This window comes from Leptonychotes weddellii, chromosome 2 (genome assembly GCF_054177405.1).
Source record: "Leptonychotes weddellii isolate Sample4059 chromosome 2, ASM5417740v2, whole genome shotgun sequence".
NCBI classification, from domain to species: domain Eukaryota; kingdom Metazoa; phylum Chordata; class Mammalia; order Carnivora; family Phocidae; genus Leptonychotes; species Leptonychotes weddellii.
In genome coordinates, this window is record NC_138370.1 from 98887101 (window position 1) to 98909952 (window position 22852).

Consider the following 22852-nt stretch of genomic DNA (forward strand, 5'->3'; position numbering starts at 1 on the left):
TTTACATTCTGCAAGTCACTTAACAGCAGCTGAGTAACTTCCTCCCTTGTAAAGCTGAAGTTAGTAAAGCCTACCCAAACTGCTTAATGGGTTTGGGGTGGAAGGGGTGTATTTTGAAGTGACGGAAATGTTTTGGAACTAGGTGGAGGTAGTGGTCACACGACGCTGCGAATGTACTAAAGGGCACTGCATTATTCATTTTAAGATGGTTAACTTTAGAGTATGTGAATTTCACATCAGTGATTTTTAAAGAACTGCCTACCCAGCTCACCTCCCTAACCGGCGAGAAAATGTGCCTGAAGGCTCTGTGCCAACCAGAAGGTGCTCTACAGATGTGTTTGTGGGAAGGCTATTCGGAGAGTGACTATTCTTCGCTACTTTTATTTTTCCTGAAAACCAGAGAGCCCTGTCATTTCAATTAGACATCTAGCAAGTGTTGCCAAATAATGTGGCATTTTAAAGAAAACATTTTATCTTTACCGTACTTCCCAAAGCAGCTGCCATGGGATGAATTCGGGGTGGGCGGAGGGGAATACCAACTGCACCTGACGTAGCTGGCGTCAAGAGATACAATCCTACACCTCCTGGTCATACATACTCCTCCAGTTCTTCCAAAACCAAAAGCAAAATAAAAAAATTAAGAAACTCCATGTACTTAAGGAAATTCCATTCAGTCTGATATCGATTCTTTCCTCTTGTCTGCCTTTTCTAAGATAATGGGGTTCCTGTGTGCTCCCTGAAAAGACGGGCTGAGAGTAAGTGTATCGTTACCACCTGGGTGTGACTACCCAAACGAGCAATGGCTTGTTTCTGCCCCGTGTGATTTTCTAACGGGCAGGAACCACGTCTTACGCCTCTCTACCACCCCTAAGATGCCTACATTAGCAGCCCAGCAGTAAATACTCAGTGGATGGCAATGGCCTGCAATGGGTATTTTCCTGTGGGCTCCTGGGATAATTTTCACTCTAGGGATTGGAACATCAGAGACCGGAGCACTCATTCATGAATACAATGAACGCAGAGCCACCTCCGCTTAGTAAATTGTGAATAATCCAGTTCGGGGAAGCTCAGAAGTTTATTCACACCAGCAGAGGTCTTGTCAGCCTGGTGCAGTCTTATCAGGGGTTGTATTTTGAGCCTCTCCGAGGTGAGGATGGAATCAGGAGAAGGAGAGAATTTTGACTCCACATTGTCAGGATGCTGCCTGTGCTCCATGTGTGGAACCAAGGGATTTCAGATAAGCGTCTGGAGTTGGCTGCTCCTTGAAGAGTTCTGCCTATGTTACAGGAGTTCTTAGTTTTCTTCCTACTGGAAATTTCAAACATAGACAAAAGTAGAATAGTATGAGTGAATCTCCCTACGTGCCCATCCTGTAGCTTCAATTGTTTTAAACTCATGGCTAATCTTGCTTCATCCACACTGCCCAACTCATCCCCACTTTCTGCAAGGCATTTAAAAATAAATCCTATACATCATATTATTTATCCACAAATATTTCAGTTGTGTCTTTAAGAAAAAAGGACTTTTTATTTAAAAAAAAAAGGTTTATTTACTTACTTGAGAGAGAGCGAGAGAGCAGGAGTTGGGGGGGGCAGAAGGAGAGGGAGAGACAGAATCTCAAGCAGACTTCCCACTGAGCATGGACCCCCAATATGAGGCTTGATCTCGCGACTCTGAGATCATGACCTGAGCCAAAATCAAGAGTCGGCTGCCTAACCAACTGAGCCACCCAGGCACCCCAAGAGAAAAGAACTTTTTAAAAATAAGTACAGTACTATTATTAAAACTGAAAGTTAACAACACTTCCTTAAAATCATGAAATATCCAGTAAATAGAACTCTTGAGTGCTTACCAGTTTTGGAAATTATCAAGGGGAAATGATTGCCATCAAAATTTGTGATTTGTAATGAAGAATGGTCTTCATTCGTTTATATAAAGGGACACACCAATCAAGTACCTAGGCGAATTGTGAAGTCATTTCTGTGGAAAGCACATCTGCAAAATATCTGTAGTTTCCAGGAGCCTGTTATTTTCAGGGTCTCATGAAAATATGTGCAGTTTGTAGAGTAGCTCTAGCCACTGTGGCATGTGTTAGCAGGAGGAGTCTTTTTGGCTGGTGAGACGGTGGATTTAAGGATCCACGGCTGGGCTGAGGTTATGTGGAGAGTTACTGAACTCTAGTGAGAAATGTGAAAAGTCATCCTCACCACACCCAGGTTAAGCACCCAAATTCCCAGACAATTTTTGTCTTATTTTCGGCAGTCTGTCCTCAATGAAAACCATACTGCTCTATCACTGGAAACACATTTTTTGCCTTTGATTGGGTATTGGTTGAGAACTCAGCAGCAAACTGGCCCGACAGCAGGACATGGGTGTGCATTATTACCCCATCTCTGTACATCCAAACATGTTTATCTAACAGTGGAAAGATCGCCCTGCAGATACTACCAGGACACAGAACAGAACACATGGATGTTAAATAAAATTCTCTGTAGAGTTCTCCAAACACATGTTGGCAGTTGTGACAGAGAGAGCTAATTTGTTAATACATAAGGAGTTCACTACTTTGAAGACAAATAACTCTATGTACAGTTATTGTTAAATATTAATATTAATTTCTATTCTATAATCAGTAACTGGCTGATTACTCTTTTAACTGATGCATTCTGTGAAACTGTGTTTTAAAGAGCTGTGATTTCTTTTTGGAAGGTTCCCAGAAAGCAGAACTGGACTTTTTAGCAAATTTGCTGTTAGTTATTAATGTTATCTCTATAAGAAAGGCATTCTAATGTTTCTTGGGATCATCATTTGCAAGTTGTAAACAGTTTTCAATGTACCATGTACAAAATTACAGCTCCAGCCCTCGTTACTATGAGATGAGCAGTCTTATTTCAAGAGCTTATTCTTGGCTTTTCCAGACCATCCTGTTTAAAATCCCAGGCAGAATTTGATCAGCATGCATTAGGCAGTGCTGTGTTCAAGGAGGGGAGATGAAAAGCAGCACATGACCAGATCCTTATGCTTTTGATCTGCCCTCAGAAAGAGCCTGGCTAGTGCTGGGTTTTTGTAATAAAAATCACTTCATCCAATGTTAATGTGGAAACAACTTGACTTGCTTGTGTGAATGAAGTTCTGGTGATCTCATTTAAACCCAGGAAATGTTATAGTCAGACCGTAATCCACCCTGTCTGATACCTGCTGTGCCCAGGTGTGGCTGTGTCTTTCCTCTTTCTACAGAACAAGGGGATCCAATCACTCTAGTCTCTAGACTGGGAAGCTAAACTGTACAGGAGTCATATAGAGACTCAACTTTTTAAGATACACAGTGACATCCCTGCCTGGACTCAAAACATGTAGCAAACATACAACTTAGAAAATTTAACCTAGAAAGTAGAGTTCTTATTTCTTACCTCTTTGCCCAGGCAATAGGCCCATCTCATCATTTCACAAATGCCAAATATGCACCTAGCTTAGGCTGAATAAAGTCCTTCATAAATTCCTTTAAGTTTATAAACTTGGGAGTGGGTGTGAAAAGTGTACGGGTATCTCTCAAATTCTGATGTGTGCGCACAATGAGGAGAGTTGGATGGGTTTGTGCAAGAACTATAGACACGATTTGAAATCAATTTGGTTCAAAATCTAAAAGCACTGTCCACGTTTTCTGGTAAAAATTGACATGCCCGTGAGACTTAACTAATTTAACATGGCTTGTGAGAAACTTGTTTAGTTCAATTTGTTTAGGATCCTAAACAAGTCAGAAATCCGATAAATGCTTTGGTGGGGCATTCCATGAGGCACACATTTGGAAAAATTGCTTTCGTTGTTATGCTCTGGTTGCTATATTGCTGTGACCAAGGTATCTCAAGTAACTGGATCCCCTTAGTATTCCATCTGTGTACCTCCAAGATGTTTAAAGGAAGCCAACATGAACTACTCAGTCACCTTCTTGCTTCTGTGCAATAATATGTCATAGTGGTGGGATTAACTATGAAGACTATCAGATATGATCCACCAATGAGAAAAATATTAAGAGCTAAAGGCAAAGAAAAGTTAGAAGAAGTATTTAGGATGGAGTGTCACCAGCTTCGTCTGATCCTCAGAAGTACTCAGAGTCATAGTTTCCAACCCACCAGTAGGCTTAAACAGTGGCCTGAGGACAATTAGGAAAGAGGTGAGATCCAGAGTCACTGCTATGAAGGGCCACTCGGATAGCATGATGGCTCTGGCAGAGACCACTGATACCACTTAGAAATGAGGGAGCCCACTTTTCACTTTAGATAATTTACATGTGAAAAATATCATCAGCTACAGGAATTGTAATATAAAGAAGCTGGTGATCGTACTTGAAAATGTGAATCTGAGGCTCCACATGAAACACAAAGCTAAGTGGAAAATTACTCATCAGCCCATCTCTTTTCTTCTGAAACACATAATGATGTCTTTAGCGATATAGTGCTAAGTGATAAATGGCTTATGTAGAACCTAGCTGATTTTCAAAAATCCATTTCAAAATGTATAAAAATATCACCATTTAATTTTCAAGTTTTTTTTTTTTTAACCGTCTTCTGATTGGTACTTATGTGAGCATTTTTGGCAATTCATTGTACAAATTTCCAAATACTTTAACAACAAAACCTCATTCATTAATTCATTACTGGACAAAATACAGAATGCTGTTGTTCCAGGCATGATGTGACCACTGGGGATACAGAAGTGAAAGATGATTTCTGTAATCAAAGAGTATAAAGAAGGCAGAGGAAGAATGTAACAGAGCATGATCTATATCATGGTACAGATGAGCTTGAGGTATTAACAGGGTGCAGGGGAAATGGAACATCCAAATCAGCTGGAAGTGAGGAGCCAGCCCAGAAGATTTCCCAAAAGTAAAGTTACTTGAAATAGTCTCTGAACGGTGAGTTGGATTTATTCCGATGATGAAGTAAATGGAGGAAAGGTATTCTTGGCAGAAGAAAAACGTGTACAAGTGCCTGGTCCTGAGGGAGTGTGGCTAACGGGAGTGCAAGTGCCCCATAGAGCTGGCGTGTGTACAGCGGCCTCCTTCAGTCCAGACAAACAGGACAGATTTCCCATAGCATTCCAAACATAGTTCTAGAAACATTTCAGCGTTGCACGAGAGGGAAAAAAATATTTGAAAAAAGTATAGGATCACAGATCAACCCTAGCAAAGTTGTATAAAGACTCTATTAGCCATTTGGCTAACGAGTTCTATTCCGTTTGTTCACGCAGACTTCTGACTAGCCAACAGCACTGGGGTCCCCGGGGCCGGGGTGTGTGAGGGTGGTCCTCCCTTTCCTAGTTGCGCTCCACTTCTCTTTCCCACCCTCCCTCCCCCGTCTCACATTTTCAAGCCCTATATTTTCTACAAAGTGTGGAATGTGAGCCAGACACAGAGGTGTTAAAAAGAGTCCAATGCCAGTACATCTGGGGATTCTTAGGAATGAACAAGGGCCAATAATGGAAGCAACAGAGATACAGAGGAGCATACTTTTTGCACAGGCTGGAAGGACCGAGGGATGGAGGGGAAGTGACTTAAGCCTGGAGACAGGGTTTCATTTTTTTCATCTAGTTACAAATCACCTGACCTCCCTTGCACTATGGAGAATGTGCTGGTCACCACACCAAAGCAGATGTATGGGATGTGGGTGGCGTGGGGGACCAACGTCTTCAATGTGTTTTCTTTGGGATTACTAACACATTGAGTATGTCATCGCAAGATGTACCACATTTCTGAGGCTGATATTTGAACACTAGGGTCACACAAACCAAAGAATCTGTCATAACTTCCTCCCTTTCCAATCTTGTAACAAAGCATTTAAATAGAATTTTTTGATAGAAGTAGATTATAAACCAATGAGTGATGTCTTTATGCCACGCTGTTTGCTTGAGTAAGTTCCTTTGTCCTTGTGTGCTGAACTTCTCTTCCTTCTTCCACACAATAAGAATTTAAATTGGTTCATGGGGGTAGAAGGCTGGTAAGTAAGACCACGTGTGTCTTGAGATATCGATTGTTTTTTGGAAAAGCATTTTATTTTAATAAACAACATGTGGTCACATAATTGCTATTATTAGACCCTAAAAATAAAAATACTCTCCAAGCTAGGGCTTTTGAACCCAATCATCTTGCAAATGTCTGAAATAAATGAGTAGCCTTAGCTTTTGTAATTTCATCCATCAGGAAGTCAGGCAGCTATTCTACCCAGAGGCTTTAACCCTTCTGTTACGTTAGAGACTCTGAGACTGGTTCCAACTCTCTCTAACACAGTTTGCCCTCAACTTCGGAACCTAGAAATGATGATACGAGTCTGTTTTCAGTGCTTCTCATGTGAATATCTATGTGAGACCTGTCCCATCAACTGAACATTCTATAAAAATAAAAATGAAGCCTGGGCATGGAGCACAGATTCTTAACCTGTTCTATAGGTTATATGAATATTAGCTGGAGATAGCTAGAGAAGGACTCAAGCTGGGAAATGGGAAAGGACTCAAGCTGGGAAATGGGAAAGAACTGGGATGGCAAAATAATGGATTGAATGACTTCCATTCCTTTCTCTTAGTAAAAGACAAGTTGGCTTATCCAAAGCTCAGGAGTTAAAGCCCTTCACCCTGCTGCACATGTAACTTGCAATTTAGTCCCTCCATATGTCAGTACTGTGTCATGTCCTAATGGTTTCAGTTCAAGAGTCTTCACACACTTACTGTTTATTTTCTTTCAAATGGCAGAGCCAGAAAGACATGAGTTATTTAGGCAGGATTCTTGTTAAAATTGTGAACCACCTCTGCATCCTTCTTTTTTTCTCCTTTTTCAATAGTTTTTTTTTTTTTAAAGATTTTATTCATTTATTTGTGAGAGAGAGAGCGCGTGTGTGTGGGCAAATGAGTTGGGGGAGGGGCAGAGGGAGAGGGAGTGGGAGAAGCAGATTCCCAGCTGAGCAAGGAGCCTGATGAGGGGTGATTCCAGGACCCTGGGATCATGACCTGAGCCAAAGGCAGACACTTAAACAACTGAGCCACCCAGGCGCCCCTGCATCCTACTTTTTTAATCAAAAGGTTTTTAGTCAAGTCAATCTTTGTGTCTATCATGATTAAGTAAACCTCTTGCTCCAACCCTCTGAGGAATCACGTTGGGCCATGCTTCTTCTCAAGTCTTTGCTTCTCCTCCCAGCACACCTGGAGGGATAAAATGCTGCCTGCCATCTTGTTTACGACTCTAAATTTGAATGGTAACATTTTATATTTTCAAGCAATATTTATACAGAGCTTAAAGTAGTTCTTAAATAGAAATTGAGTCTTTTCACTGCAAACGAATATTGAAGATTATATATATATATTGTTGTGATTTTTCCATCTTCCCAACCATAAAAGAATGAATTTTTCAATTTTCTTGGCTTCTATCAACTGTTTCCTCAAAATCAGAATAGAATGTGGCAAGTGGCCATGTGATTATTAGTCTAGCCTAATTCCTAGAGGAGATGGAAGAGAATTAAGTGAGATTGGAGAAGTGTAAAGTTTGCATGGTCTATACTAAATGAATAAGAAAATAAACATTGCTTCAATTAAGTAATTGTTGGAACAATGGATTGTTTATATATAATTTAAATGTATTAATAATCTGATTCTGCTAATAAGGTGACATCAATGAAACAAAACAGAAAATTTTTAATTAAGAAACTTCAGTCTGGATTCTTGATACTCTTGCAAGAAGTCCTGGTTCTTTCACGTTCTTGGAAACTTGAAACCCAAGTTCTTTCAAGCCTTCCTAATACAAAGCTATGAAGCATAAATTAGCAAGGAATAAGAAATTTCACCTTGAATCTCAGAAGATTAGTTCTTTTAAATATTGTATTAATTTTAATAGATAATACACACACCTAGTGCAAATTAGAAAATATTTAAAGGACTTTACATGGAAACTAAAATTTTCATCTTTTCTCAGTTCCCAATAACTCTGTCCTACCTTCTCATGGGTAAATTCTGCTTCATATTTCTTAAGTGTACCTCCTGAAATAATACATTGGATAACTTATGCGCACACACACACAAACGTATGTATATTAACACACACATTAACCTATATCGTCACTGGATTTTTTTAATCTTCATTTATAAACCATGATATTACAAGTGAAAAATGGCTCAAACTCATGTAACACTTAAAATTCACAAGTGCTTACACTTGGGCTCAGAAATAGTTACCAACACTGACCTATTCTGTAATCATAAGGAAGGTCTTTCATAAACAGCGATTTGAAAGTATCTTAAGATTTCATAACTACCTGGACATCAATATTTGAATTTTGAATGTGATTTTTCACTGGCAAGGGAATTTGATGCTCTATAAGAAATAGGAAATAATAAAAACACACATCATCTATTTATCATACTTGGTATGGGGAGGAAAGGTACTTCTTTTGTAAAGACCCCAGGATACATGATGCAAAGAAAACTGCAAAGCTGTATATTGCCAACAAGACACAGGTGTACACCACATGAGGGTATGAAACAATCCAGCCACAATGGGTGTGTTGACAGCTCTGAGTCTGCACTGTATTTCTCCCAAAGTACACTGGTGTGTTTGTTATGCGTTACTTTATTTTTTCATATAGTTTCAGAAATTCTCAAGCCTATCACTAAGCACAGTGGCTAAGTAGTAGGAGTAAAGATGAACCTGTCTGGAAATAGTTGTCAGTGAATCTCTTACTTAGACTCATGTGTCAGGGAACCAATTTCCCACTTAGACCCGTGTCTATCTGAGAAATAATATTGGGTCCATATCTCATAGGGACCAGATATTTTCTGTATGATATGTATACGAGAGGCATCAATCTTTGCAACAATTCTATAGAGCAGTGTTTCCCTATCTTACCTTATCTATGATCACCAATATTATTTATTAATAATACAGACTCCTGGACCATATCCAGTTCTACAAAATTAGAGTCTCTGTGAGAAGGAGTCTGTGAGTAAGTAGTTTTTAAAGAAATCCTGTGAGATTTTAAAGATTAGGTAAGCAGGGAAACGCTGCTGAAAGTAGGAATGCTATCCATCTTATTAAGGAGGAAACTGAGACTCTGTTAAGTAACTTAGAACAATGAATTAATTGTGGAGGCATAATTCAAACTGCAGTATGACTCCAAAATTCTTCCTACCATGTTACCTTTCTGAAGGTCATGAGGTCAGGGAAATGTGTAAGGCTACATTGAAAATTTTATATTGTAAACATTTGACCCGGGATTTGGAAGAAAACTTGAAATTGTGTGGTTTCTTCCTCTGTTTTGTTTAGAACAATTATACTCCACCAATTGCCAAATTACAAAGGGCTTTATAATTATATATGGAGTATAAAGGTCTCCAACCATTGCTGCAAAAACAGTCTGGAGATGCTGCTTTTTGAGCATGGAACAGAAGTGTTTTTGTCCTATCTATTCCACATAAGGGGAAATGGGTCAAAAACATGAAAAAAAAAATCAGGTAAACTACAAAGTGTCGATTTCTCTAGGTGCTGAGACTGTATGGAAAGGGTTAGCTTTGCCCATTTGCCCCATGATCAAAGCAGCAATGTACATGTTACTGTTGAGAATGCGGTTCTGTGTTCAAAGTGGAGAATTCCCTGGAATCTCCTTTCTGGTTAATGAGATAACAGAGAAGAGGGTGGAGCAACCCAAGTTAGGGAGAACCTTGCCTTGATTTCATACAATTATTGTTTCTTAGGATTTCAGTGAGGTTCTCTGAATACACTGGGGAAGTTAATAGACCACTGGCAGAGATCCATCTTTCCTAACTTATGATCCAGGCAGCATTAGCAGAATTCTCTCAGCTCTGAACTTCTGTGTCAAAAACCAAATATCTAACAACCCCAGCCCTAAAATGAATATGTGGAAAAGGTACTCAAAGGTTTTCCACGGTGTGCACAGCATGAATTGTTTTCAGGGAATCAATTTCCATATCCTTAACTCCCATGATTTTTTTTCCTTAAAATTGTCTGGGAATGTGCCTGTGTTTACAGTAAGTCTTTTGCCATTTTATGTGGAAAGAAAGGCAACATCGTCATGCATTCCAAATGTTGATATACTGCATTAATCAGCAGAATAAAACCTTTTATGGATGACAGACTAAAGTAAAATTTGGAGTATTGGTTTTAACAAAGACGTTCTTAACAGTTGATTAGGGCATCCTAAACACATCTTTCCTTGTCTTGTCATTAATTCTTTAAAAGTGAAGCTTGGCGCTGGCTGGAAAATTCTGGATACAGAACATCTAAAATAGTTGTGATGACTTGTATATTTTAAAATTTAACTGGACATTTTCTAAAACTAATTTTCTCAAAGAAAAATATCCATGACCATGTTGTGACTTATTTTAGGATCAGTATGCATTGATCAATCAGGTAGGTAAAAGCTATTTTATTGAATCATGTCAAATTACTGTGAATTTCATCTTATAAACATTATTTGCCATATTCATAAAACAAACTAAACTTATGCTGAAAGATTTTACATGTCAGATGTGTGAGAGGATATATACTTTTCAAAATTATTTTAGGGATGGTGCAGGGAAAACATTTGTAGATCACAGAACTGGTTGTGTCTGGATTGTAGCTGGTGTTCAGTAAATAAATGCTGAATAAACAATGATTGGATATTGAATGAATACCCAAACAGCTGCCTTCATGAACTTGTGGCAAACAGCCAGAACACCATGAACTTCTCCCCTCCAATTTAATGTAGCGCAATCCTCCCGGCCTTATGTTCAGGAATCCTCAAAGATACACCCTTATCCCCTAGAGGTAATTGTGGACAAAGGAAAAATCCAGTGGCACAGCCTTTGGCAGGCAGTATACGACCACACATTAGCCAGATTGAGTTCTATGTCCCTGTACCTCCTGAAGTTGCAGTCTTAAGGTTTGACTTTGCAATTACCACCTTAAAGGATAGCATACCTTGCAGATACATTGAAACAGAGAACTATCAGATGGAAAGTCAGAGCAAGGGAAATTAATCTTTTCTTTAAGGACCTAGGGGGAGCCAGTGTGATGGCAACAATTTCCCAAATGTAATTGCCAACCTCCTGCTATGTTGTCTTTGAGACCCCAGACATTCTAGACATTCTAGTCCCCAGCCCTTTGTTGCTACCTCCTTCTATCCACTCACCCCAAATGTTTTTTATTCCCACAGCTGGGTCGTCCCCCTGCAGGCTTTCTTCTGCCTGCCCAGCTGATGATGTTTTTCTGGCTCCAGAAAACTTCCGATCGTTACAAACAATGCTTGCGGGGACAAAGGATTGTCCCGATTAAAACAACAACAACAAAACTAGGACGGTCTTGCAAGAATCCGGATGGGTGGCCAGCCCACATGAACACTGTGATGTTTCTCTCTTCTTTTTTTTTTTCTCCCCATCATTAAACAGGAACAATGTCATTATTTTGAAAACTCAGGAGTTACACTAAGGTTTTAGTTGTGGCCAAAGGTTTGTTCAATAGCCGGTGCTGCTGAGATGCCTAAAACACATTTTCTATGTCATTATTCTTAGGGGTCTGATTCTGTCATTATCGTGTTTGTGTCTTTTAAGGGATGGGCAGCCCTGAAAAATAAGAATAAATTCCACCTTGAATCTTAATCTTGAATTAGCAGGTCTTTTTCTCCCTGCAGTTTTGAGAATAATTGAAAAAAAAAAAAAAAGGCTCAATTAGTTCAAATAAGATGGAGTAACATTTCATTTTATTTCATTCATTAGAATATTATTTAATTATCACTAACTGCGTGATGGGCTTTTGCTTGTAACTCTGATTACATTGAGTTTAAATGGACCTAAAACTGTTGTCAAGAAATGAAATGAGAAAATGTTGTTTACAGTATTGCCCATGTTGTCCGCCAGTATTCTGTCTTTCCAACAGCTGCACCAGGACATGCTGTTGGTATTTGGAGGCCTCTAGAGAGTGAAGTGGCCAAGTTTATTTTTCTAATCTCTAAATTCGGCACACAGGTCAGCACTGAAAACTCCTTATCTATGTGTACAACAAACTGTCACTAGTTAATGCTCTTAGTCATCATACCTTGCAGGGAGGCCTGAAAGCTAGGGCAGGACCCTGAATCCCCAAATTCTCTGCTACTGAGCACATAGGACTTATCTGCAGAAGTTACTTAACCTCTCTTTATTTCATTGCTAAAATTTTAAGTAATGATTCCAAATTAGCACAGAGTATATAGATGTAAAAAAAATCCTCTATACTAAAAAGAAATGTTCATTTTTGATGGACTTTATTTTCAAGCTGTGTCCAATGCGTTCACTCATTTTTTGTTCCTGTCATGGTTGTAATGATAACTAGTGCTGCTATTTACAGAAACTATTTTTAGCCTAGAAAGGGGGTTGGGCAAAACTTCTTTGTTTTTTGGCCTGATCATGGACAGTTCTCGTATATTCTTAATTCATGGCCCATCATCTGCTATTATTAAGTGTCTCAAATGAATCCATCTCCTAACTGTGACTGAGGCTAAGTCATGAATGATTTTGCATGAAGGCAAGTATTCCTGGATGCTTATGCAGCCAAATGTCACTGTTCCTCAGACTGTTTACCTAGACAAGTCAATGAAGAACCATGCCAATTCACTATTAATAATTTCCATAGCAGCTAAAAAAAATCGGTCTTCTTATTAATTTCTACAAATAAGTAACAGGGAGGCATATTATTGTTTTTGTTAAATGCAAAGTTAGACTAAGATACTCAAATTCATTTTTTGTTTGCCATAAAACCATCATCAGACGGGAACAGCAACAGGCTTTTGAGGCCAAAGTAAGTGGAAAATAAAGATTTTTCTATGGGAAAGTTTCTGAATGGCACTTTTATTAAGGTATATAATTCCCTACAGTGGCCTATTAATGCCATGATCGTCTCTTCTTCAGGATCCTCCAAAACTACTTTAACCATGTGCTTCCCTCTCCTTTCTCTCTCTCTCTTTCCCTCCCTCCGTATCTCCCTTCTTCCCATTCTGCCACCCTTCCTCTCTATGCCTACTACAATAGAATTTCCAGACATTTTAAAGGGGAAATGTGGGAAGAAACAGTAGCAAGCTGCAGAGCCCTCATCCTTGAGATGAAAATGTCTTATTTCAAGCTCTTTATTGAAAAATAATGTATTAGGCTGAAAATATGAGAATTGCTATTAATGGTTCAGATCCATATTTTCTCATGTTCTGTGTTTTGTTGCTAATGGTTATGCCAAAGGAAACTATATGGCCGAGTAGATCTGGGCTGGGAGACATTGATTTCAGAAGGTAAGGCATGCTCCCGTCTTCTTCGCTTTCCCTAAAACTTGCTTCCATCAATTTGTCCTATCACTTTTTGATTTTATTCATACTTAAGGGTTGTTTATTGGAGCAAGGAGTTTCATAAGCATACTAGAAGCTATATAATATAACCTTGCATTTCAATTATTAAAATTTTATTTTAATTGTCAAAGAATTGCTTTTAATGTTATGTTCTGGGATTGCATTTCAAGTGCAAGATCACATTAACAATAATCTTTCATTACAAAAAATTCTGCATATTTTTTCTGCCTGTGTCATTTCTATTTAAATTGGCTTTAAATAAAACTACAAAAATAGCATAATAAAACTGCATGTCCTCTAATATATTTTATTTCTTAGACCAACTGAGCTTTCCTCTGAAAAACTTGTGAGGATTTTACTGTGATCCTATTCAAATAAAGGGCTACTAAACATAGTACTTTTTGCAATATCATCTGCATCAAATATTTTCTTTCTTAAAAAAAAAGATTTTATTTATTTTAGAGAGAGAGAGAGTGTGTGCAAGTGGGGGGAGGGGCAGAGGAAGAGGGAGAGGCAGAGAATCTCAAGCAGACTCCGTGCTGAGTGTGGAGCACATAGTGGGGCTCGATCTCATGACCCTGAGATCATGACCTAAGCTGAAACCAAGAGTCAGATGCTCAATGGACTGAGCCACTCAGGAGCCCCATGCATCAAATATTTTCCATTTCAAGCATTTTCCATTTCCCACAAACTGAGAATGGGAAGTTAATGATGTGTCTTCCACAATTTTCTGCAAAACGAACTGCTACTTTTAGCAATCAACTTGTTTTTTACCTTATAGACTATTGTGTGTGTGTTTTTTTTTAAGGAATGGAATCAAGTATTATTCTATATTCAGAATCCCTTGAGGATTTGTTGTTTGTGTTGCAAATTGCACATGATGTTTTAGGTAGCCCATGTGTATTTCCATTGAAAGAACATGTCCTATTTTTGAGGAAGAAAAAAAACTTGTAAGACATCAAATGTTTCTTGCAAAACAATTTGATGAAATAAATGTAAATGAATCAGAAACATGTGAATTGTATTTCACTTAAAATTAATGGGTTTAAGTATGAAGGGAGTAGAGTGCTTGGGGGAAAGAGTGTGGCAAGGCGGGAAATTACATTTGTTTTGTTTTCATCAGTCTTGGATTCTTGAAAAATGGCCTAATACTCTGAATTTAACCTCATTCAGATTCTCCATTAAGCCAAATGATGGAGATCCAGAAAGGGACAATAATATGCAAATTCATTTTATAGCTCTATCTGGCTCCTATTATAATGTAGGCATCAAACATGGCCACTATGCAATCCTTCAAAAGCCCTTGCAACTCAAAATTCGTGATTTTTCTATTGTAATGATGCTGAAAGTGTATTTTTTCCCCCGTAGAACATGTAGAGTTTTCAGCCTCCCATGTCAGCTTAACATTTATTTCCTCCGTCAAACTGAAGAAGATCAGATCTAAACAGAAAGCACGGGGACACTGAAGGTAGCCACACATAGCAGAAGGGTGAGGAGGAAAGAGAGTGTAAGAGGGGGAGAAAGAAGGGGAAAAGAAATAGACCATTCGCGCAGACCAAGGTCACCAAACCTCATTTCATAAGCAAAGAACTCAAATCCCGCTAATTATTTGAGAGTCACAAAAACTTTAGCCCATAGGTTTACATTCATACCCTTTATGCGTGCTTAAAAACAGCTGCATAGCTTCTTTTTACTTTTTGTGTTTTTCAATTAAAAAAAAAAAAAACCCATGCATTATTCTGAAAACAGGAAAGAGCTACAAAAAGAAAAGAAAAACAACTTGTAAATAAGCCTCCCTGTCAACATGCTTCAAAATATGAGGAAGTTTGATGTGTGGCGTAGCAGCTCAGTTTCTCAACTCTGCCTCTGCAAACAGGGACATTTTAAGTGTCCTGAAAACTTCCAAGAGGCAAGGAGTACATAACTGGAGAATGTATTTTTATTTTGGGAGATAATCTAGGGCATGGCTTAAGTAGCCGCACGTGGTGAGAAATAGAGGCACCAGGTCCTTTCTGTATAAGTTGAAGGCGCCAGAGCCCATAGGGCTGTTTTTGTATGTAAAGAGCCTGCCTTTTTATTTCTCAAGAACACGATGTCATTGGAGTTGAGCATTTCTCTGACCGCTTAGAACCCCACTGCTGCTCATCACCCGCTTTTGGAATGAGGACCCTGCTCCTTGATTTCTTTGCGCCAAACAGCCTGTTACCTCAAATGGTTCCGGAAGTGGTTCTCTGCTGTGCTCCTCACGGGCAGGATTTGTGGGGAGTCACTCTGAATGTATTTGTCCCCTAACTGGGCAGGAGATGTGTTCTAGCTTCTAACACAGCCCTTTGTTGTTTCATTTAAACTTCCCCTCATTCAGTTCAGTGGATGAAAAATGGAGTAGTGAGGCTCACTGTTTCATTTGCACCATAAATCAGTGGCAACATAACAGACACAACAATTTCTGAGCCCCCAAAGGTACTCTTAAAGGCTCTACTGATCCACACAAAATCCCGGCTCCAAAGTCGTGTCAACAAAAATATAGGAATAGCATCAACTTTATCTTTGTCCCCATCAACAATCAGTAGTTAGAGGGTCCTCGATGAGGGAAGTGTCGCTCTGTAGGATCTGTGCCCAGAACGTGATTTCAGTGGCCTGTTTCCTTTGACGAGAAACCTGCTGTGATTTATTTCCCATCATGATTTGCTGCAGCAACTTTGATAGGTGTGACGGAATCTAATCGACTTTGCGTTTGGTGTTGTTGTTGCACTTTCTGACAGGCCTCCCCTTGTAGCAGTGATAAGGAATGTGAAATTGGGAGATATTGCCACAGTCCCCACCAGGGATCCTCGGCCTGCGTGGTGTGTCGAAGGAAAAAGAAGCGCTGCCACAGAGATGGCATGTGTTGTCCTGGTACCCGCTGCAATAATGGTAAAGATCTAGTTCAGTGTCGACGGGCCTCTTCCCCTTTCTGTAGGAGGCGTGTCTAGCAAATTCGACTACATTGGCCTTAGCCAGACCCCCGAAATGCAAGGAGCCTTTCAAAACTGGCAGGGATTGGATCACGGGTTAGCTATGTGTACAATTACTTGGATTACCTCCCAAATCCTAGTTTTCCTGGGCTCTGATCTATATTTCTAGATTTTACATCCTATGGCAATCCAGGATTTGCCATGCCAAAGTGTTGTACGTGAATAGCTATAAACACATAAGTGAATACGTGCAAAAGACCTAACAAAGAACCTGGTGTGATTGAGCAATACAGTCGTGCGTCCCTCTTCCAGTTTCATACCTCGGCTCTTATATTCAGGGTGTCTTCTTTTAAAGCCCCCCCTACCCAACGCACCACACTCATAGTGAGGGAGGGATTGGCTCCTCCAAATGGAGACACGTGGGTCTATTCCCCAGCCTTTCCACAAGCATGACTTCACCCAATGTCAATGGACTTCTAGGCATACAATTCAGCATTAATGATGAAATGAAGAACCACAGACAACACAGGACAAAACCATTAAATAATTACAGAAGGTGATCTGAAACATAAACCTAGTCATATAAACCAAGATAATCAGACTCCTCTCCATATACATGCTCCTGACCTCTGGGCAGAGTCCTGTTGGAAGTAGCTGGGACAGGTGAAGGGAAGAAGACCTCATACCATTAGAGATGTTTACAATGTAGACTAGGGTGGTATGGTTGATTGAACAAAGGAACCTGGATCCTGAAGATGGATGTCTGGCCAGGCATTTTAAAAGTAGGAATAGCTAATATTAATACTTACTAAGTCACTATTCTAAACACACGTATTCACAACATAATGAAATGTTTTTATTCCTATTTTTGCCCATGGACACTTGGTCTTGAGATGAGATTCAAATTAAGGAAGACTGACTTAGGCCAAACTAATTCTATTTAATATTGAATAATATGATTTAATATTGTTTATGTAAATAAATGAATGGCTGAATGAATAGAGGATAGATAGATGATGGATAGATAGATGATAGATAAATAGGTAGATAGATGATAGATAGATAGGTAGATAGATGATAGATAGATGATAGATAGATATAGATAGATAGATAGATAGATAGATAGATAGATAGATAGATAGATAGGAGATAGCGTCACTCCTCACATCAGCACACTACTTGGGTAAGAATCACACTTTATAGAATCGGATAAGTCTAACTACTTACTTGCCATCTCCAGGCATCTGCATCCCTGTCACTGAGAGCATCTTAACCCCTCACATCCCAGCTCTGGATGGCACTCGACACAGAGATCGAAACCATGGTCATTACTCAAACCATGACTTGGGATGGCAGAATCTAGGAAGACCACACACTAAGATGTCACATATAAAAGGTAAGCGATCTGTAGCTCTATGCTTACTTTTTCTTGTTTTAAGAGAAGTAAAATTACAATATTGATAATTCATTGCATTGGTTTTAGAAAAAATACAAGGAAGGTACTTTGTTGGCAAGATTTTAACTGAATGTATTAATTCTTTTGAGGATGCTGGAGGTTTCTAAGAGATCTTAAATTGTTAGGAAATATATATTATGAGAATTGCAGCACCCCTGATCAATCATTCCATTTTCCAAACAGTCCTGCCTTTAAATGTTTGATTGAATCACTAAGCTTTTGAATCATTCTCTCACCTTTGCAGAAATTTAATTTCACTAAACAACCACATAATATACTATTCATAGACCAACTTATCAAAAATAGTTGGTTTCTAGTGGGATTATATATGGTCATAAAGTCCCCTTACTTGTATCAAAATATTTGGGAAGCGTAATCACTAACAGTAAATTTTGAAAGCATGAAATTATTGAACTTTATTACTACTAGTAGAATGTTAAGGGCATCAAACATGTCCATCTTTAAAGGAGGCTTCTCCCAAGTGTGTTCTGTGGAGCAATACTCTTTTAAGACAGTCTGTGAATGAAAGTGTGCCGTGTTTAAGAGTTTTGTAATAATGCATCTCCCAGTTTGGGAACTTTATACAATTGGGATGTTGAGGGCTCTGAGAAGCCCAGCAGTGAGGAAAACTGGTTCAGTTTTTTAAACACTGTATGTCCCCATATTTCTTGACCACAAAAACTTTTCCCCACATTTTCATGTTCTGCAGAGCTAGTATCCTATGGAATAACTGACCTATTAGTCAGACCTGGAATATTAATGTTGACATGGATAGTGTTAAAAAGATGAACAATTCCTCTTTAATTATCCCCTGTCTATGCTCCCTGAAGACCTATGTCTTTACCCAATCTCCTATTTCTATTCCACCAAATTCACATGCATTTGTCATTACATGAGTATCCTTCCTTATTCCAATAGATAACTATGTCACCATACAGTTTCAAGTTTACTAATATTTTTATATAGTTTTATGTATAGTTTTCTGATGGCAACTAGGAAGAACTCCTAGTGGGTCGTGACCATATCACACAGTGGGATTGGTTATATCTGGGCTGACAGACAATCCTTTGGTGCCTGTGCGCCAAATCTGTCCCACTGCCTGTTTTTGTAAAATAATGTTTTACTGGAACACAGACTTGCCTATTCATTTAGGCATTACTTATGTCTGCTTTTGTGACAGCAGAATTGAGGAGTGACAGATCATATGGCCTAACAGGCCTAAATATTTACAGTCTGGCAAAAATACGGAGAAGTTTTTTGACCCCTTCTTTATATAGGTGACACATCAAGCCAGCTGTGATGTGTGTTTGCTCTTTTGCTGATTTAGTCATTTTTTCTGAATTAAATATCCAGATCTGTTCTTCCACATGTTTTTAATGATGGGTTCTTTGTTGACCCTGGGGCTGTCTGCCCTTTCTCTACTCTGCTCTGAATCACAGCTCTTTAGAGACTGCACGTCCTAGGCTCCCTGTCAGGGGGGCCTTTGGGATTCCAGTCCCAGCTAGCGATTCCTGCCCCCAGATTCTGACATGACCTTCTCCGCTGGATCCTTCAGCCTAAATGTGGTAGCGGCTTCCTGCCCCGTTGCTTTACCATCCTCTGGGCCTTCTTGGTCCTGCCGCCACCTGCGTGCCTAGTTCTCTGCATTAAACATCTTCTGTCTTAAGTTTCTGTTTTCCTGGCTAGACACTGAGGCAGGGTTTTAGGAGTCCCTGAGAATTTCAGCTTTCTCTTTGAATCAGAGTTTATTTATACCTCCCAAGAAGGTATCAAATTAATTACCTTGAAAGCAATTCTCTTTCTTTGCTTATTTTTCACTCACCTCGTTAAAAAAAAATGATCGGAGAAAGATCTAAGAGCAGACCATGCCGAAGGAAAGAGAAGATGAAGCACAGTCCTCGGCTATTCATGAAGCTTGATATTCAGGCAGCGAATAATCAAAATAGACAATAATGGCTTGACATGATTAGAGGGAGAGCCGATCGATAGGAATCCAAGACTTGCCATCATAAATGATAACTCCATGGAAGACAGTATAAATAAAAATATTGTATGTGCTTCTGATTGCAAAGTAGGATTTTTTCCTATAGTGTCATGGTAATATCTTTTGGTCATCATCTCTGTAGGGCATGAAGGAGACCCCTGCCTACGATCATCAGACTGCATCGAAGGGTTTTGCTGCGCTCGCCACTTCTGGACCAAAATCTGCAAACCAGTGCTCCATCAGGGGGAAGTCTGTACCAAACAGCGCAAGAAGGGCTCTCATGGGCTGGAAATTTTCCAGCGGTGTGACTGCGCAAAGGGCCTGTCGTGTAAAGTATGGAAAGATGCCACCTATTCCTCCAAAGCCAGACTCCACGTGTGTCAGAAGATATGATCACCTCTGAGGAAAATCATCACTAGCAGACTGTGAATCTGTGTATTTAATGCATTATAGCATGGTGGAAAATAGGATTTGGATCTCAGAAGAATGGTTAACATAAAGAATGTAATACGAATATAGAGATCACAGAGAGAGAAAAAGGAAAAGAGAACAAGCAGATTAGAAAGAGGTAACAAATGTAGTACAACCGATGCATTCCCGTGATGCAACTTGTTTATGTAAATAATGTACACATTTGTGAAAATGCTATTACTGAAAAAAAAAAAAAGCACACAGTGAAACGTACTGACGAATACCATGTGACTTTCCAAGAGTTTAGGTTGTGCTGGAGGATCAGTGTCCTTCAGATTGGTGATTGCCTATAGAAATAACCTAAAAGCCATATTTCTAGTTCAAGGTTATTGTTTAGCAAAATAGTCCCTTGGCATACAATAGGCTTTCACATGAAAAGAGTTGTTAAATAGGAAATGAAAGCATGGAACATAGGTAGTTTGCAACACAGAATCACCTTTTGGTTTGGAACACTACTTCTACGGTTCGATGAAAGGCCTTGGTAGATAAGAAAAAAAGCAGTCAGTATTTTCCAAATAATTTCAAAATAATTGCAAGTCTTTTCATGAACACCTTTAGGAAAAACCAAAGTTGTTTTGCTTTAAACTGTTTAGTTACATTTCTCAAAAATTTATTTTCGCCGGTAATTCCCAAGAATGTTTTTGTATAAGACAAAAACAGTCCATTCACCTTCTAAAGGAATGGCATTGCACCTTTTTCTTGATTGTATGTGATTCCTACCCTGAATATATTTTATTTCCCAAACTATCCCAATTAATTGTGAATAGTACAGAGCAGAATTTCACAGATTTCAAAAATTTTTAAGGTGTCCAAGATACAGAATCAACGCTAATAGATTGTGATTTGTTGAAGCTTTGGCATTTCCCATATTTGGTAGGATTAGATAGGTAAATACATTTATTCTTTACACACGCAGCAGTACATTGAGGAAAAGCTGATAATAGAAACTTGATCTACATTTGTGCTGCACTGAGGGACACAAAGGAAATGGACAAAACTTTGTCAAGTGCCCAGGTTTTGGCAACATGTCGATCATATGTCTGAGGCACAAACTGACTATTCATATTTGAAGCCTGAGGCCGCACAACCTAAATGGAAGTTTTCCATGGGATTTGCTATCACAATATTTACTATGCAGATGAGTTCTGTGTAGGTCACCAGTTGGCCTCAAAATATTTATTTTATATTTTTTGAGGTCCTAAAATAATATGGGGAGGTCTCATGACATGGACTCCCAAGGCAGGTAGTACAGTAAGGTTCCAGTGTCCTCCCTAAACGTCTAACTTGCCGATGGCACCATCTGAAATTTCTGTACCAATCTCTCTCTGCAACAGCTGTTTTTTTTGCCAAAGATATTGTTTCTGTTTTACTGCAGCCATTGAAAGTAAAAAATATAAATGGAATAACTTGTAAAATCTACATATTGCTAACCTATAGAAACCACAGTTTCCAAATTCTTTGAAACCATTTTATTACTTTTTTTTACTTTACTCAGTTCTAAATATTTATGTCTAGAGCATAAAGCAAAAAAGTTATCTTATAGTTGTTACTTTTGACCTTTTCTTTTATAGACTGCAAGTCACTCCTTAATTTTCTTTTACTTAAACCCCTTCTGCAGTTTCAAATTCAAGTTTTCCCAGTAGAGATTGAATCTGAGCCTGCATGTCTATTAAGAATTTCAGCTTCCCATACCCATTTACAAGGGTGCTGAAGATTTACATTTTTTCCACATGTCTGCTAAAACAAAAATTATAAGCTAATCTATCCAAGAACCAAAGTTTGTGCAAACAGGTTTCTATAAGCTTGGCAACATGAAAATGGAACATTTCAGTCAAACATTTCCTACATAGCAATCACATTTACAATCTGGTTTTTGCATTATTTCCCTTATGTACATCCCAACATTATTATTTGAAGTAATTTATTTACAGGAAATGTTAATGAGATGTATTTTCTTATAGAGATATTTCTTACAGAAAGCTTTGTAGCAGAATATATTTGCAGCTCTTGACTTTGTAATTTAGGGAAAATGTATAATAAGATAAAATATATTAAATTTTTCTCCTTCAAAAACGGAATTCAAATTTCCTTGTGTTTTGCTTATGAGAAAAACTTTCACAGAATCACAGATTCTCAGAGTTCAAATGGATGATCTGATTTGACAGTTGGGGTAGGAATCTTTTGGATGACCTCGCTATGAGATGATCCAAGGCAGTTTACTATTACTAAAGGCAGCTTATTCATGGCAGGGCAGATGTAATTGTTAAGGAGTTATTTTTCATTAAACTAAAATATCCCAGCTTGTGCTTTCTACCCATTTGTTCTTACTCTGTGTTCTGGAACATCTTGGAACAACGGTTCTCCACAAACTTCTTCAAAACACTTGAAGCCACCTAGCCTATTTCCTATAATCTTCTACCCCGATTAAAATGTCCCCAAATAGAGATGCCAACATGCTTAGCATACTGGTTCATTCCCTGATGGCACAAAGCAGCTACAAAATATCTTTATCCCTATATGGATAGGGACTGAGTTACCTGGCCCTGAGTGAACTCAAAGCCACTTCCTGGGAAAGTCTTTCCTCTGCTTCCTAAACACAGAGATGTCAGGAGGGTTTGTTAAACAGAACTCACCAATTTTGAGA

General features: G+C 38.8%; 1 protein-coding gene across 1 annotated transcript in view; it reads left to right on the top strand.

Annotated features, from left to right (window-relative positions):
• Nucleotides 1-22281, top strand: part of DKK2 (dickkopf Wnt signaling pathway inhibitor 2) — a 96647-nt gene extending 74366 nt beyond the window's left edge. The window contains exons 2-4 of the mRNA XM_006727176.3: nt 16106-16256; nt 17538-17693; nt 19880-22281. Coding sequence (XP_006727239.1) covers nt 16106-16256; nt 17538-17693; nt 19880-20130 — 558 coding nt within the window. The 3' untranslated portion in view covers nt 20131-22281. The remainder of the gene's footprint in view (nt 1-16105; nt 16257-17537; nt 17694-19879) is intronic.
• Nucleotides 22282-22852: the final 571 nt, after the last annotated feature.